Source organism: Jaculus jaculus, chromosome 7 (assembly GCF_020740685.1).
Source record: "Jaculus jaculus isolate mJacJac1 chromosome 7, mJacJac1.mat.Y.cur, whole genome shotgun sequence".
Lineage (NCBI taxonomy): Eukaryota > Metazoa > Chordata > Mammalia > Rodentia > Dipodidae > Jaculus > Jaculus jaculus.
This window is the reverse complement of record NC_059108.1, coordinates 139004057-139019040: the sequence shown is the minus strand read 5'-3', so window position 1 is coordinate 139019040 and position 14984 is coordinate 139004057. Positions and strand designations below refer to the sequence as shown.

At 39.5% G+C, this 14984-nt stretch overlaps 1 protein-coding gene across 28 annotated transcripts in view; it reads left to right on the top strand.

Moving 5' to 3' along the window:
• The window catches only part of Nrxn3 (neurexin 3), a 1695425-nt gene that overhangs the window by 825312 nt on the left and 855129 nt on the right, over positions 1 to 14984 (top strand). For 13 of the 28 annotated variants that reach the window (XM_045154222.1, XM_045154221.1, XM_045154220.1 and 10 more), the window contains one exon: positions 3743 to 3769. The exons of the other annotated variants lie outside the window; for them this stretch is intronic. In XM_045154222.1, the coding sequence (XP_045010157.1) occupies positions 3743 to 3769 (27 nt within the window). The remainder of the gene's footprint in view (positions 1 to 3742; positions 3770 to 14984) is intronic. 28 annotated transcript variants of the gene reach the window in all.

Here is a 14984-nt window from a genome sequence, read left to right as displayed (position 1 = left end):
TGATGATGGAAAGGAGCTAATATTTATCGAGTACTTGCTAGCTATCAGGCACTACTTGTCAGGTCCTTGGGTGGTAAAGGGGAGCATCTTGGCCTTTAAACTTAGAAAGACCTAAGGGCTGCATGGTAGCTCATGTTAGGTGTGTGACTTTTGGCCACTTACCTAACCTCTTTGATATGTATTTTCTTTCCCTATAATGTAGGAAATTGGGTTGGCAGGATGGCTTAATGGTTAAGGCACTTGCCTGCAAAGCCAAAGGACCCAGGTTTGATTCTGCAGGACCCAACTAAGCCAGATGCACAAGCTGGTGCACACATCTGGAGTTGTTTGCAGTGGCTGGAGGCCCTGGTGCATCTGCTCTCTTTTCTCTCTCTTCTCTCTCTCTCTCTCTTTCAAATAAATAAATAAAAATTTGAAAATATTTTTTAAATTGGGAGTAGATTTAACTTCAAAGCTATGTATAAATGAGAAAGATACAGAATGCCTGATGCACAGTAGGTACTGGATAAACATGGGATTGTGATCTGTGAATATTATCCCATGTGAGACATCTAATAACACTGCATGCACACCCATACAGCACAAGCAGCCAGGCTTAGCCTGTATCTGTAACTGACCCATGCTTACTGCTGATATTAACAGAATATTACAAGTCTTTCTTTGTTGACCAAAAAAAAAAAAAAATCTATCTAGTTTTACCCAGTGGCCAGCAGTATTGAACACAGCATTCAGTAGCCATCTTGGGCTGGCTACCAGGGTAACAACAGCTAATTTGCAGGAAAAGGACTTGCCTAAGTAGTCACCAAGCTCTACAAATTCTTTTCTCTGGTTGAGCTGTATGGTCCTTTGTGCACTGTATTGTGTTTTTACGTTCCCTTTTCATTGACCATATCCAACGTGTTTCCTCATGTCCTTTATTCAAGTTCATGGATCACTCCTGTTCCTGTTTTAAATAGTCACCTTCTTAGAATACAGTTTAAAAACTCACCAGCATTTCAGGCTGACTGGCAGTTTGAAAAGATATCTTCCATTGCCTGAGACTCAGTCACTTGTGTTATATGTATTTACCCTATGATCTGCTCTATTTTTCCTTTAGCTAGGAATAGGTCTTATTTCTGGGGGCCAAGTGTGTGTGTGTGTGTGTGTGTGTGTGTGTGTGTGTGTGTGCGCAGGTTTAGAAATCAGAAGTAAAGTAGCCATTTTGTTTCCACCTAGAAATGCACAATTTCATTCATCTCAAATAACTTTTGACTTGCTGGTCTGTGTTTACTTCTTTCAGGTGTTAAAAGGCAATGCTAGGGTAAATATAACATTTGGGATTAAATTTAAGGCTCCTGCTTTAGAAGGCTTTTTATAGTGACAGTGGTTGTACTTGTCATTGAATTCATCATATCAAGTTAAATTATAATATAAAATCACATATTAAAAGACACTACTCAAATACAAAATATTTTTATCATGCCAACATATATTAAGATTGGAAAGTAAGGAGGAAACAGCCATTTCATACTAAAGTTGCATTGCCCAATAAATAGAAATTTAATAAAAGTTACATATGCAATGTTTAAATTCTATATCAGTACAGTTTTAAAGGGCATGAAAAGAAAATATTTTTATCTTATATAACCTAATTATCCAAAACAATAGCATTTTAACATATATTTGATGTAAGATTATCAGTAGATAATTTATATTCTTTTGATTTATTTAGCCTTCAAAACTTAGTTGTGCATTTTGTCCTTGAAGCACATTTTAGTTCAGACTACACATTTAAGATACTATATTGTCACATGTGTGTCTGGCTGCTAGAATTGAGGCACATCTCTATAGAATGTAAAACATAGGGTATAAAGAACTGAATCCTATAATATTAGATAAAGAAGAGGATTAATTAACTTACAAATGTATAGACTGAAGGAAGGAATGGGCTCCATTTCAGAGATCATTAGGAGAAGCAGTGAGTGCTCTTAAAAGGAAATTACCCATCAAATTGGGAGAAATGTCCCCACCCCTAGCAAAAGCTCTGTGTGCAGTTTGGTGTGACTCACCACATGCATTATGGTGGGTTCCAACTTTCCTCTAAGTATGGGTGATTGTTCAAAGCCGGATATTGTGACTTGATGGCTCTCCCATCTGTATCTATGGCAAATCCCATGGGCTTAATCACACTGCACTCTATTGCCATGGAGATAATTATGATGGTTGCCCATAGAGCATTATAACTGCCCTACTGGGTGGGATGAAGTGGAGGATGAGTGCTGAGGGAAGAAGGTCCTTGTTTATTGTACACAAATGACTTAGATAATTAGCTTAAGTGGCCAGGGAAAAATGGTCCCAAAGTGGGTTAAGGCATAAATTACTGCCGTTGGAAGTTTGTAGCCTTGTGAGTAAGCCCTCACAGAAGATCTTGGGAGCGTTTCAGGGTTCTGTGGCAATGATTCTGTGGAAGAAAGTAGGGAGGAGCATGAAAGGTTTCAACCCTTGGGGAGATGGCCATGGCCTCTATGCATACGGCAGTGTGGGAAGGACAGGCGACAGAACACAGACCTTGATTTGTCATTTCTCCATCATCATACATGTAGATGACGAGGTTTCATCACTAAAGCCTAACTGGCAGTCCTCTTTAAGATGGTGAATGCACTTCAATTTCATATGTGTAACTCCACAGACCAGGAGATGTTGTGTGTTCTTGTCAAAGTCACTGACAGTGATATTTCAAGATTCCCTAAGAAGTACTTTTTCTTGTCTGACCTATACCAGCAGGTTCAATAAGAGACCAATTTTTCAACAGTATTTATCTTCTATTCTTTTGACTATAATTTTTGTAGCAAATAAAACTGAAGATGTTTTGATTGTAACCCTCTACTATAGCAGGGGCATATACTTTTGAAATGAATAATATTTTCTAGCCAACATCTAGCTGAGATTTTTTTGCCTCCTGTTTAGGGCAAGAACGTTTAAAATAATACCTCATTTAGTGCTTGGCTGGTAAATCTTACTTTCTGGGTTGAGGCCACCTTAGCTGCAGAGTTGGAGGCCAAGGCATTGTTGGGTAGAGGTCCTGGTCCATATGCAGTGGCAGATGGCAAACATTTGGGAGAAAGCATGTGCTTCTGTTTGGAACTGGCATGAATGTGTAAAAAGGACAGTTACCGGGTGCCTTTTTTGCCCACAAACATTTGAGGTTGGCTCTATTCTTATAAATCAAACAAATTTATTTGATATTCCTAACTAAGTGACTTGGATAGAAATGCCCTGTTCTGCTGCCATGTTCCTTTGTGGCATTTTTTTTTTTCCTGATAGTCACAAAGGGGCTTGCTCCCAAAAGACTTTTCCATGGTCAACTTCTAAATGTTCCCAAATTATTTTTGTGGGCTCTGTATGACTGTGCACGTATGTCTCTCAGTTTGGCCACATACTGCCTTTATCTCAGGCCGTGCACCCTGGGGTTGGCTGTATACATGTGGGGAGGCTCCCTCTCGTTGCTCATTGCTTATGCTTGGCCAAGTTCACTGTTTCCCCCGCTCCGCTGACTTGGCTCTCCTGAAGCCTGCTGTGCCCTGGTCTGTGCGTCCCCTGGTCTGTGCTGTCTGTGGTGACCTTGTAGAGCATTTCAACTGTCTGTGTGAGTGTTGTTGGTTATGCAGACTGCATTTTCCTTTCTGTAACGTGACCCACTTGACTCTACTCTTACTAACCTTTGGTTATTGTTTTCGCTTTTTCTGTTCTTTTGCTAACAAAGTTGCGTTGACCAAAGCTGACCTGCAAGGTAGAGAAGGCTCTTGTTCCCATTACCACTTTGGACTGAAAGATGCCCTGTGTAACCCTTGGTATCATCATGATAGAAGGCTTCAAGCTGTCATACTTCTTAGACAGCAGCCATTGTGGGGAGGGGGCTGAAACCAGTGTTCTTCCGAAAGGGTGACAGGAAACCCTCATGAATGCATGGAAAATGACTACACATAAGCGATCTCATAGCTCTATGAACATGATTCCATTCTGGATGAGACCAAAGAGGTTTGATAGCAGCCTATACTCAAGTACCCACAAACATATACATCCATTCTGGAAAGGATTATTGCCTCTCCCTGAGGTTGGCGTGGAGGGACAGACTCCTTCTGATTGGTTCACCAAAGATAAAAAGCAGTAAGAAGGAGAAGGAGGAAGAAGAGAAAGAGGAGGATGTGGAGGAGGAGGAATAAGGCAAGGAGAAGATGGAAGAAGAAGGAAAAGCCACTTGAGTTCTTAATTTATTATTTTCTAGGTCAGAAAGATAATTTTCTAGAGAAGGACATGCAAAAACTTGGGCCTTAATTACAGGTAGATCATTCTCTCTTAACTCCTTTTAAGGTCTTATTTTTAGACATTAGGAGATATTAGTGTCATTAAAATGGTGCAGAGATTTATATTTCCTATAGGGGATTTTGGCTGAGTACTTTAATTTCCTGTTTTGTGACCTAAGGAAAGAAAGCACTCTTGGGGAAGAAAAGACTGTGGGTTTTATCCTGAACATGCCCCGTGAAATGACTGCCTGTAGAGATGCTTCTGTGGTATTCAAATAGGCACCTCGTGCGGACAGTTAATAGCCAAGTGGTCCAGTCAGGTCAGCCTGCTTTGACTCAGAATAGCAAGGGAGGAACAGGGCATTTCAGAAATCCTGTGGCTGGGCCTCTGCAGAGTTTGTAATCAGCCTGAGCTGTTAGAAGAGGTGAAGGCAAAGAGCTTTGAGAAAGAGTGGTTTCATCTCACAGATGATTTGCTTTGCTATGCTTCCTGCTTATATGTCAGTGTGGGCAGCCCACACTGTATCCACCTCTCAAGCAGACTTCACTGCAAAGGTCTTTCTCTCTCATCATATGGTTGCATGTGGCTTTCTTAGTTCTCTCATGCACATTCATATGTCCTGGTTTATATGAAAATTAATGAAAAGAAAAGAACATATTCTGAATTGATACTTTAAAGTGTAAGGATGTTTTACAGTGCCATTCATTTTCCATGAATTTAGCCTTTTTTTTTTTTTTTGGTAGTTCTATTGTTTTAGGCATTCTGTTCAATTGTCACAATGGTTTGATGCAGGATTTGGGGGTTAAGGGAGGGATTCCAATAATATGCAGGAGATCCCAAGCCTGTGAACCCCAACTGTTCTGTCCTTACCTGATTGAGAAAAAAAATTGTAAAACACTCTGAGAAGTGAATTATGAATTATGAGGATTATTTTAGGGAGAATTAGGATCCAGGAGGAGGTTAGCTGAAAGAGTCAAGTCAGAAGGGAGTTCTCCTTTGCCCGGCTGGAGAGGAGAGAATGGAGGGAATTATACTCACATAGAGAAATATGCACAGAAGAAGCCTCTGCAGAGGGGACCCCCCACACACACACACAAAGAGAGAGAGAGAGAGAGAGAGAGAGAGAGAGAGAGAGAGAGAGAGAGAGAGAGAGAGAGAGATTGCACAAGAACAAAGCCCTTTACCTTCAAATGGGGGAGGTGTGGCCAAAAAGGCTGGACATATGTAATAAAGGGTTCAGAACATAGAACAAAAATCAGTAAAACAGGAAAACACCCCAAAACAAGATAGGAAAATTCCTAGACAAAATAGCTAACCAACAAGGACCAGGAGGGTCTGGTGCCAGTGGACTGACTAGTCAAGCAAGAGTTACATACACATGCCAGGCCTGGCATCACATTACGATGAGCCTTGCCATCAGACTCAAGGGTGTGAGGGAGAGACCTGGTGGACTCAAGGGACTAACTTAGGAAGGGCCAGCCCACACAGCTGTGCTAAGCTGAGGCAGAAGCAGGAGGTTGCTGTGGGGGAGTGTTGCTTGCAGCCATCTTGGATGAAACTGGACCAGACACAGGTTCTAGTCCTGCCAGGGCAAACAAGGGGGCACTCATGTTCTACTTGGACCCTTGTCCCTGGATGGCTGCCTATCAAAAGCTGTCTTTCTCTCATTCTTTCTTCAGGGTGTGCTATGTATTATCCTGAAGCGAGGGAGATGGGAATAGGAGTCAATCAGTAATCTGAGACAAACCAAAGTTATAAAGTTCATTTTTTGGGGGACCAGATTCACAGATAAAAGTAGAAAACTACATGTTCTCTTCAACATTTCTGGTCTTCAGGGCAATAAGTGTATAAATTTCCAGAGTTATATATCGGAAACCTATATGTGAACAAACAATCTTGAAGTGCCTATCTGTTATTAATCGCTTTTCTCATTGCTGTGACAAAGTACCTGACATAAGTAACTTCAAGAATGGAAGTTTATGTCACTCGTGGGTGAAGCAGCTCATCCTGCTAAGCAGAGCTTGGTGGCAGGAGCAGGAGGCAGCTGGTCACACTGTGCTCATAGTCAGGAGGGAGCAAGAAGACTGCACTTAGGGCCTGAGGAAATAATGAGGCAAGACCAAGCTCAACAGCCCACAGTGTTCTTTTCACTCATTCTTGCTTGAGAGAGGTTAATTTAAAGAGAACTTTATAAATATGACTTGTTATCTACCTTAATGTGTCTTTTTTATGTACTTCTCAACAAATATTATCCAATTTAAGTAAGGATAAAAAGCCTTACTTTATTTTTCTAGCAGACCCAATAATGCCCTTTATTGAGAATCCACTTGGTTCTGGGACATTCTACAGAATTACAAATTATATCTCCCTTATGATCACAATTTTTCATGAAATGTTATTATGATTAGCATCCTTTTATGGAAGACTTTATAAGCTTTGCACGTTATTTCACTATAATCCGCACCATGTGAAGCAGAAACCGTTTATTTCTCCATTATGATGATGGAAAAACTAGTTCAGATTAGCCAGGCCAAGTTCACATTAATAGTAAGTACGAAAGCTGGAGCTGAAAGCTCATAATTATTTTCCTACTATGTCCCATAGTGTGTCCCTGGATATGTCTATTTCTTTTTCATTTTATGTTAGTTTAATTTAATGTAATTTTTTTGGTTTATTGAGGTAGGTTCTCACTCTAGGCCAGGCTGGCCAGGAATTCACTATGTAGTCTCAGAGTGGCCTCGAACTCACAGTGATCCTCCTACCTCTGCCTCTCCAGTGCTGGAATTAAAGGCGTGTGCCACTTCGCCCAGCTTGGATTTATCTATTTCTAAAGCATAAATAGTACATAGATTATCAGTTCTGACCTTATATAGACAGTTTTCATATTTTTCTTATTCTTACTATTTCAATATTTTCTCATTAGATACTTTTTAATTTTTATTTTATTTATTTTTTTAATTTAATATTCATTAAAATATTCTCAGTTACCATTTTTTGTTAGGTCTGGCTTTGAAACCTCACCTCTCTTACACTCTTTTTTTTTTTTTGGCTTCCTTTTTCATGGTAGGGTCTTGTGCTAGCCCAGACTGACCTGGAATTCTCTAAGGCTGGCCTCAAACTCATAGCAATATTTCTACCTCAGCCTCCTGAGTGCTAGAATTACAGGCATGTGCCACCATGCCCAACACTCTCTCTTTTTTTTTTTAAATCTACCCTCTATTGCCCAACACACATGTTTTAAGTTATGCCCCAGCACATCACTGTGTCAATGCTGAGAAAACAAGGATAAGCTGATAATGAGGCAATCATTTACATTTTCTAAAGTCATATTGACTTAAGAGAATTTGATCAAGTGATTGATTTAAAAATAAGTATTGATCTCATTATTGCACCTCTGTGATCATGTTACCCCTGAAAATAGGGTGACTAAGCAAGAAGTTATTCTGATAGCAGATGTTCTGTCTCTCTTACATCTCCTCGTACCAGAGTAGTGTTATCAAGTTTAGGATTGAGGTCAGAATTCTCTCAGTGCTGTCTATAGGAACTTGGGAAATTATCTTACTTAAGTTTCCTGATTTTCCTACCTTCTGATTCATTCAGTTATTTAATTTATAAATTCTTTAGTTCTGTCATGGAAAATCATTACCATTTTTACTATTCTCAAATGCATTTTCATTAGAGAGGCCTCGTTGTCTATACAGATTGACTGAATTAATAACTTAAAACACTCAGTTCAGTGTATGACACATAATTTGTGCTATGAAAGTCATAGACATTGTCACGTTTCATTTCTGAGTTGAATAAGATTAGCTTATATCCTCAGGTAGGCAGTAGTAGCCATTGTTGAAAATTCTCTCCATTACCTTCATCCACAAGGCACATTTCTTTAATTTCTTCCTTCACACTTCCCTCCCTTTCTCCCTTCTTTCTCTCTTTTCTCCTAGGATCATTGTTCTTCATGTGGAACATATATTGAATGAAATGGGTGTGGCCTTTGAGTATACGTACAAAAAATATCCTTCTGTTCAGAAATGGTTACATTTAAAGGAGCTGAAATAAAATTATCATCTAAAATATTTTCTAGAGTCTAACCCAATTTCCAGTCACTCAACTGCTAGTTATTACTCAGAGTACTTGGTTGTGGAAACACAATGAATCCTGTCTCAACCTAGTTAATGCAAAGGAGGAAACATGGCCAGCTATACATTACCCTGTCCCATTTTAAAAACAACAACAAAAAAGGCAGGTTACAGGCAAAGGATTGCTTTGATGATCTGATATTAGTAAATTTGAGGGATAAATTGTTAGAAAAATCATGTGGCTTTACGTTCTAGAGGAATGATTCTATTCCCTGACTCCTTCTTCCTTCCCTTCCTCTCTCCTTCTCTTCTTCTCTTTCTCTCTTCCATCAGGCTCCTTTCCCCCTTCTGTTCTCCTTCCTTTCTTCCTTCTTACCTTCCTCCCTTCCTTCTTTTCTACCTTACATTGGATTGTTCACTATTTCGTTCATTAAGTGTTATTTTCTGAGTTCTCGCCTTATATAAAACCCTATGCTATAAGTTACAGATGTAAAGTTAAACAAGAGAGGATATTGGTATTTGAAAGGCTTACATACATCCCTTTGCTATGTGACAATGAAATTAATAGTTCTTGCATGAAATAGACACACTGATTAAATGGACAGGATGAAGAACTCATAAATAAACCCATGCTGTTATGGCCAATTAATTTTTGATGAAAGTATAATGTATACATAATGGTAATAATAACACTTGTCAATAGTATGGGGAACCTCGATATCTACAAGAACAATAAACTTGGACTTACCTCACAACATATGTAAAAGTAAACCCACAGTGGACCAAAGACATAAACATAACACCTAAAATTATAAAACCACTAGAAGAAAATATAAGGGAAATATTTTACAACATTTGTATGGGTAAATATTTCCTGGATGATCCACAATATGCAGATAGCAAAACTGAAAAGTAGGAGCTGGAGAGATGGCTTAGCAGTTAAGGTGTTTGCCTGCAGAGCCTAAGCACTCAGATTTGATTTCTCAGTACCCACGTAAGCACTCAGATTTGATTTCCCAGTACCCACGTAAGACAGATGCTCCAGGTAGAATTTGTTTGCAGCAGCTAGAGGACCCAGAATACCAATTCTCTCTCTCTCTCAAATAAATAAAATAACAAAGTAAAATTTAAAATAAAATAAACAAATGGGATTGCACCTAACTAAAAATACTTCTGCACAGCAAAGACAATAATTGATAGACACAGAGAAAACCTGGAGATTGTGAGAAAATATTTGCAAGGTATACATTTGATAAGGGGCAAACATTCCATATATATAAAGGATACAATTACCTCAACAGTAAGAAAACAAGCCATCAGATTAAATAATAGGCAAAGGTCCTAAATTATTATTGAAAAAAAAACATATAAATGTTTACCAGATACGAAAGTGTTATCAGTTCTAATTGTGAAGAAATACAAATTAAACCACAGTCAGATATTACATGATCTCTGTTAGAATAACTGTGATCAAAAAGATAAAGACAGTAAGAGTGGAAAAAAAGGAATCCTTATAGGCTTATTGTTGGTTGGAATGTAAATGAGTACAGTCATTATAGAAAAAGTATGGAAGTTCCTCAGAAAATGGAAAGTAGAAATAGCATATGATCTAATAATGCCACATTGGGACATATATACAAAGGAATTGAAATGATTAAAAGACATTGTTGCAGTCAGGTTCATATTGTTGGCAGAAATCACCTGACCAAGAGCAGCTTCTGGGGAAAAAGGGAATTATGTTAGCTTCCAGACTCAAGGGGAAGCTCCACGATGGCAGAGGAAGTGATGGCATGAGCAGAGGGTAGATAAAACCTCCTCGCCAACATAAGGTGGACAGCAGGAACAGGAGAGAATGCCAGACACTGTTGAGGGGACACTGGCTATGACACCCATAAGCTTGCCCCCAAGAATACCATGCTGCCAGGGGCTAATTCCCAAATCTCCATCAGCTAGGAACCCAGCATTCAGAACACCTAAGTTTCCAGGGGACACCTGAATCAAACCGCCACACGCATCTACATTTCTACGTTCACTTCAGCGTTATTCACAAGAGTACAAAGAGAAGCGGCTTAGGTGTGATCATCAGGCGACTACATAATGAAATGCTGGTGCAAACATAAAATGGAATATGATTCAATCCTTACAAAATGAAGTGTATCTGTGATAATAACGATGACCGTATTTGTGACAATAGCGATTGACCTAGAAGTGATCATGCCAAGTGACGTTAGATCCGTAGAGAAGGACAAATACCCTATGACCTCACTTACAGGGAATTGAAATAATCTAGTTTGCGTCGTAGAGTGCGGATGATGGGCTACAGGGCCTCGGCGAGGAGGCAGTTACGCCAGGTGTACATACTGACCCAAGACTACAAAGTTTCCTTTAGACAACAAGACTAAATCTTACTAAGTTTTTGCACAGATTGTCATTATAATAAATGAAAATGCATTACATAATTAAAAAATTACTAGAAGAGTGGATTTTAATTGTTTTTTTTTTTAACCACAAAAGAAGGAATATGTAGGTGAGGTAAAGGATTATATTTTAGTTAGTTTGAGTTAATCATTCTACAGTATAAGATGATACAGAAGCCATCACATGGATCAGCAGTTAAAGGTACTTTCTTGCAAAACCTGATGGCCCAGGTTTGATTCCCCAGTACCCACATAAAACCAGATGCAGTAAGCAGTGCATGTGTCTGAAATTCATTTGTAGTAGCAGGAGGCCCTGGTGCCATGCCCATTCCCTCTCTCTCTCTCTCTCTCTCTCTCTCTCTCTCTCTCTCTCTCTCTCTCTTCTCAGCTTCTCTATCCTAAATAAATAAATAAATAAATATTTTGGGCTGGAAAGATGGCTTATCAGTTAAGGTGCTTGACTGTGAAGCCCAAAGACCAAGGTTTGATCCCCCAGTACCCATATTAAGCCAGATGAACATGGTACTATGCAAGTCTTATTTGCAGATTAATATAAATAACATAATAAATGATTTTTCTTGTAGTTGTGGTAATTCTCCTGTATAAGACATGCAGGAAGACATAATGTAATGCTGGTGGGGGCTTTCTTAAGTATGATAATTGGAAAATTTTTTCTTCAGTTGAAACTTGTAGTTTTAAGTTTTCATTTGAGAATCTGATGAATATTTTGCATTATGGTCCAGCAAGAGCAAAAGGACTTGAAGAAAGCAATGGACAGTGATATGAGCAAGGTATCAGGGCCCCCTGTTGCCTGCTACAACTCGGATTCCTTGTACTGGCCCTGGGCAAGAGTGCTAGGTGGAGCCTGAAAGTATGCCTTTCTCACAAGCTCCCTGTTAAGACAGACGCTGTTGGCTTGGGGACAACACTCTGAGGAATGGAGGGGCTAAGGAGATGGCTAAGCGACATCTGAAGTTCCATCCTTAGCACCCACGCAGAACTAGCTATGAAGTGGCACACATCTGTAATCTCAGTGTGTGTAATCCAGTGGGAGTCAGAGTGAAGAGAGCCTGCCTTGTGTCAGCTAGTCTGGTCTATCCAGGAGCTAACACCACCACCAAAAGGGACCCTGTCTCAATCAGAGAGTGAAAGTAGAAGACTTACCTATGACCTCCATACATGCATGTACACGCACACTTTTTTGTTTTAAAGGAAGCCTGCGGGGGGGGGGGGGCTGGAGAGATGGTTTGGTGGTTAAGGCGTTTGCCAGCAAAACCACAGGATCCCAGTTCGATTCTCCAGGACTCAGGTAAACCAGATGCATAAGGTGGTGCATGCGTCTGGAATTAGTTTGCAGTGGCTGGAGGCCCTGGCACACCCATTCTCTCTCTCTCCCTGTCTCAAATAAATAAACAAATTAATTAATTAATTAATTAAAAAATAAAAAGGAAGGCTGAAGAAGAGAAAAGGATGGCTGGTGCATTGTGAACTGAGGGTAGGTGGCAGGAAACGACCTCTGTGTGGGAAGCAGGAGTCTTGGGATCACTTGAAAGGAAGCCCATGTTTGACTCACACTGATGAGATGCCATTCACCATCCCACTGGATGATTAGAGCGTAGTTAGTTAATCTCTGGGTATTATCTGATTCTACGTGGTATTTACCCCTTAAGGTATGAGGAAGAAATCTTGGAAAGTTTGGAAGTAACTAGCAGTTTCCACTGTATTTGGTTCCTGACTAAACTTTAATGGGTGACAGATTCTTCTGCTCAGTTTACAGAATAAAAACGTGTTCCCAAGACTGATCTTGGAAATTAGATAAATGTATATTAGAAGTGCTGCAACTCACATCAACACAACATTGATCAAAACGGAAATTTTAAGTGCACAGAAAGGACGTACCTGAAGCATTTATATAATTTTAAAAGATAGCCTTTTGGTAACAAATATTAAAAACATGAAAAATAGGAGATTCTAAGAGCAGAAGATGGTTGAATGGATAATAAATGCTAGATTGAGCACATTATGGCTTGCAAAAGTTAATGATGCGGATAATGAGTTCTGTGGCTCCTAAGAAGGCTGTAAGAGAACGCTAACTTCATAGAGGGGAGGGGTGGAGGTGGGTTCTTAGAAAATAGTGAAAATATGGCTGCTAGAGGGGAGGGTCAAAAGACATGGAAAGGCTTTTGTCCCCAGATTCAATAACCATGCAAAGAATTATTATGTTTTCCCAAATTTTTTTTTTTTTTCCTTTCAGGGGAAAGCCTTCCATGTGTTTCTGATTCTTGAGCACAATTGAATTACAAGTTCATTGTCTGGTGAGAGCTGTTTGGTCAGGGAGCCCTGTGGACTTCTCAGAAGCGTTTATCCTATGAAAGAAGCTGTCCTGATTTGCCATTGTTAATGAAACTTGCAGGACACAATACTCAAGCTTAAGTCCCACTGAGAACATGGCCTGTACCTCCTTTTATCTCCACATGGGGGCCCACACGGCAAATAGAAGCTGCAAGAAACCCAGCAAGCAGCCTTGTTCCCCCAGTGCTAGTAATTGTGTGGAACTTTCTTATGTCCTATCCTAATAGCTTTGTCTCATGAGTGATGGCCTGAGTTGCTTCCACCCTCCATGAATGCATACAAAATGCCTTGCCACCCAGAAGGCGGTTCTTCCTCTTTTCATCTTTAGGATTCTGCATGCTCACGTTTAATATTCTGAGTCCATATGAGGCTAACCTTAACATTGTGATTTCTAGTGCAGCAACTGCAACAGATGCAGTTTAAAAAAATATTTTATTATTTATTTATTATTTTTATTTTTCAGAGAGAGAAAGATTTATTTTATTTTACTTATTATTATTTATTTGCAAAGTGGGGGGAATGGGCGCGCCAGGGTTTACAGCCACTGCAAATGAACTGTGATGCTTGTATCCTTTTGTGCATCTGGCTAACATGGATCCTGGGGAATTGAACCTGGGTCCTTTGGCTTTGCAGGCAAACACCTTAACTGCTAAGCCATCCCTCCAGCCCCAGGTTTTGTTTTTTTGTTTTTTTTTTTTAAATAACTCTGCCACGAGCTTTTATGCATTCATTTCTGTTTCTGACTAAGATATTTAGGGAGCCCAAGGGTTCATCTCCTTTGAGGAATCCCTCTGGGAATCAGTGGAGTTATTCTTAATATTACAATATTTCCTGTTAGTTCAGATGTTTCTGAAGGTTTTTAAGCCTAATGCTAAGGCATGAGTTAAGAATTAAACAAAGAATGGTTGATGAGAGTTGCCAAGCTGGCATAAAAAGAGGTTTTAATGGCAATTTGTAAGACTGGAACTGAAAAACTTCTAACTTTTTGGTAAAATTGTTCTCCATTTTCAGAAGACGAGAGGGCTCAGTGGGTAAAGGGTTTGTAGCACAAGCCTTGCAACTCAAGTTCCTAGTCCCCAGTCATCATTGAAAGCAGCAGTGTCCTAGGGTGAGAAGACACTCTCTGTCAGAGGACCTGAAACTTGTGTGACAAGTAGCCTGATACATACAGAAGGCAGACAGGAGACCCTCATAACCAGGTGGGAGGCAAGGAGCAATACGTGGGGTTGTCCTCTGACCTCCACATACACACTGTGGCATAAATGTCCACATTTATACATACATAAACACAGACATACATCAAACCCAAACCAACATATACACAATATAACAATGGGAAAAATAAATTAAACATATTCTGAGAATGCCTCAAACATAGATACATTGATCGAAAACTTTATCCAATGTACCAGTATACTTGGACATTACTAATGAAAGACACAAATTTAAATAATGTCATTTTTCTTACTGACCAAATTTTACCATATGAGAAGTACTCATTTCTGCTCCTTTTGCAGAGCAAAGACATACTCCCACACTCAGATTTTGGACGTATGACACAATGACAAATCAGGAATGCTACACTTTAGGTCAGCTCAACACTTACTGGAATTCTCCTTGCATCCAAATAATTCTCTTTTGTGTTGTCTGGTATATTTAAGAGGACACATTCTAAGACACTGACGCAGCACTATGGTTTAGGGCAGTGGCTCTCAAACTTAATGTTGAATCTAGGTTTCCTAGAAGTTTGTCAAAACAAATTTTTGTCTCCCACAAAATTTCTAGCTCAGTAGATCAAGGTAAGGCCCAAGAATTTGCATTTATTTTTTAAAAAATATTTTACATTTGTTTA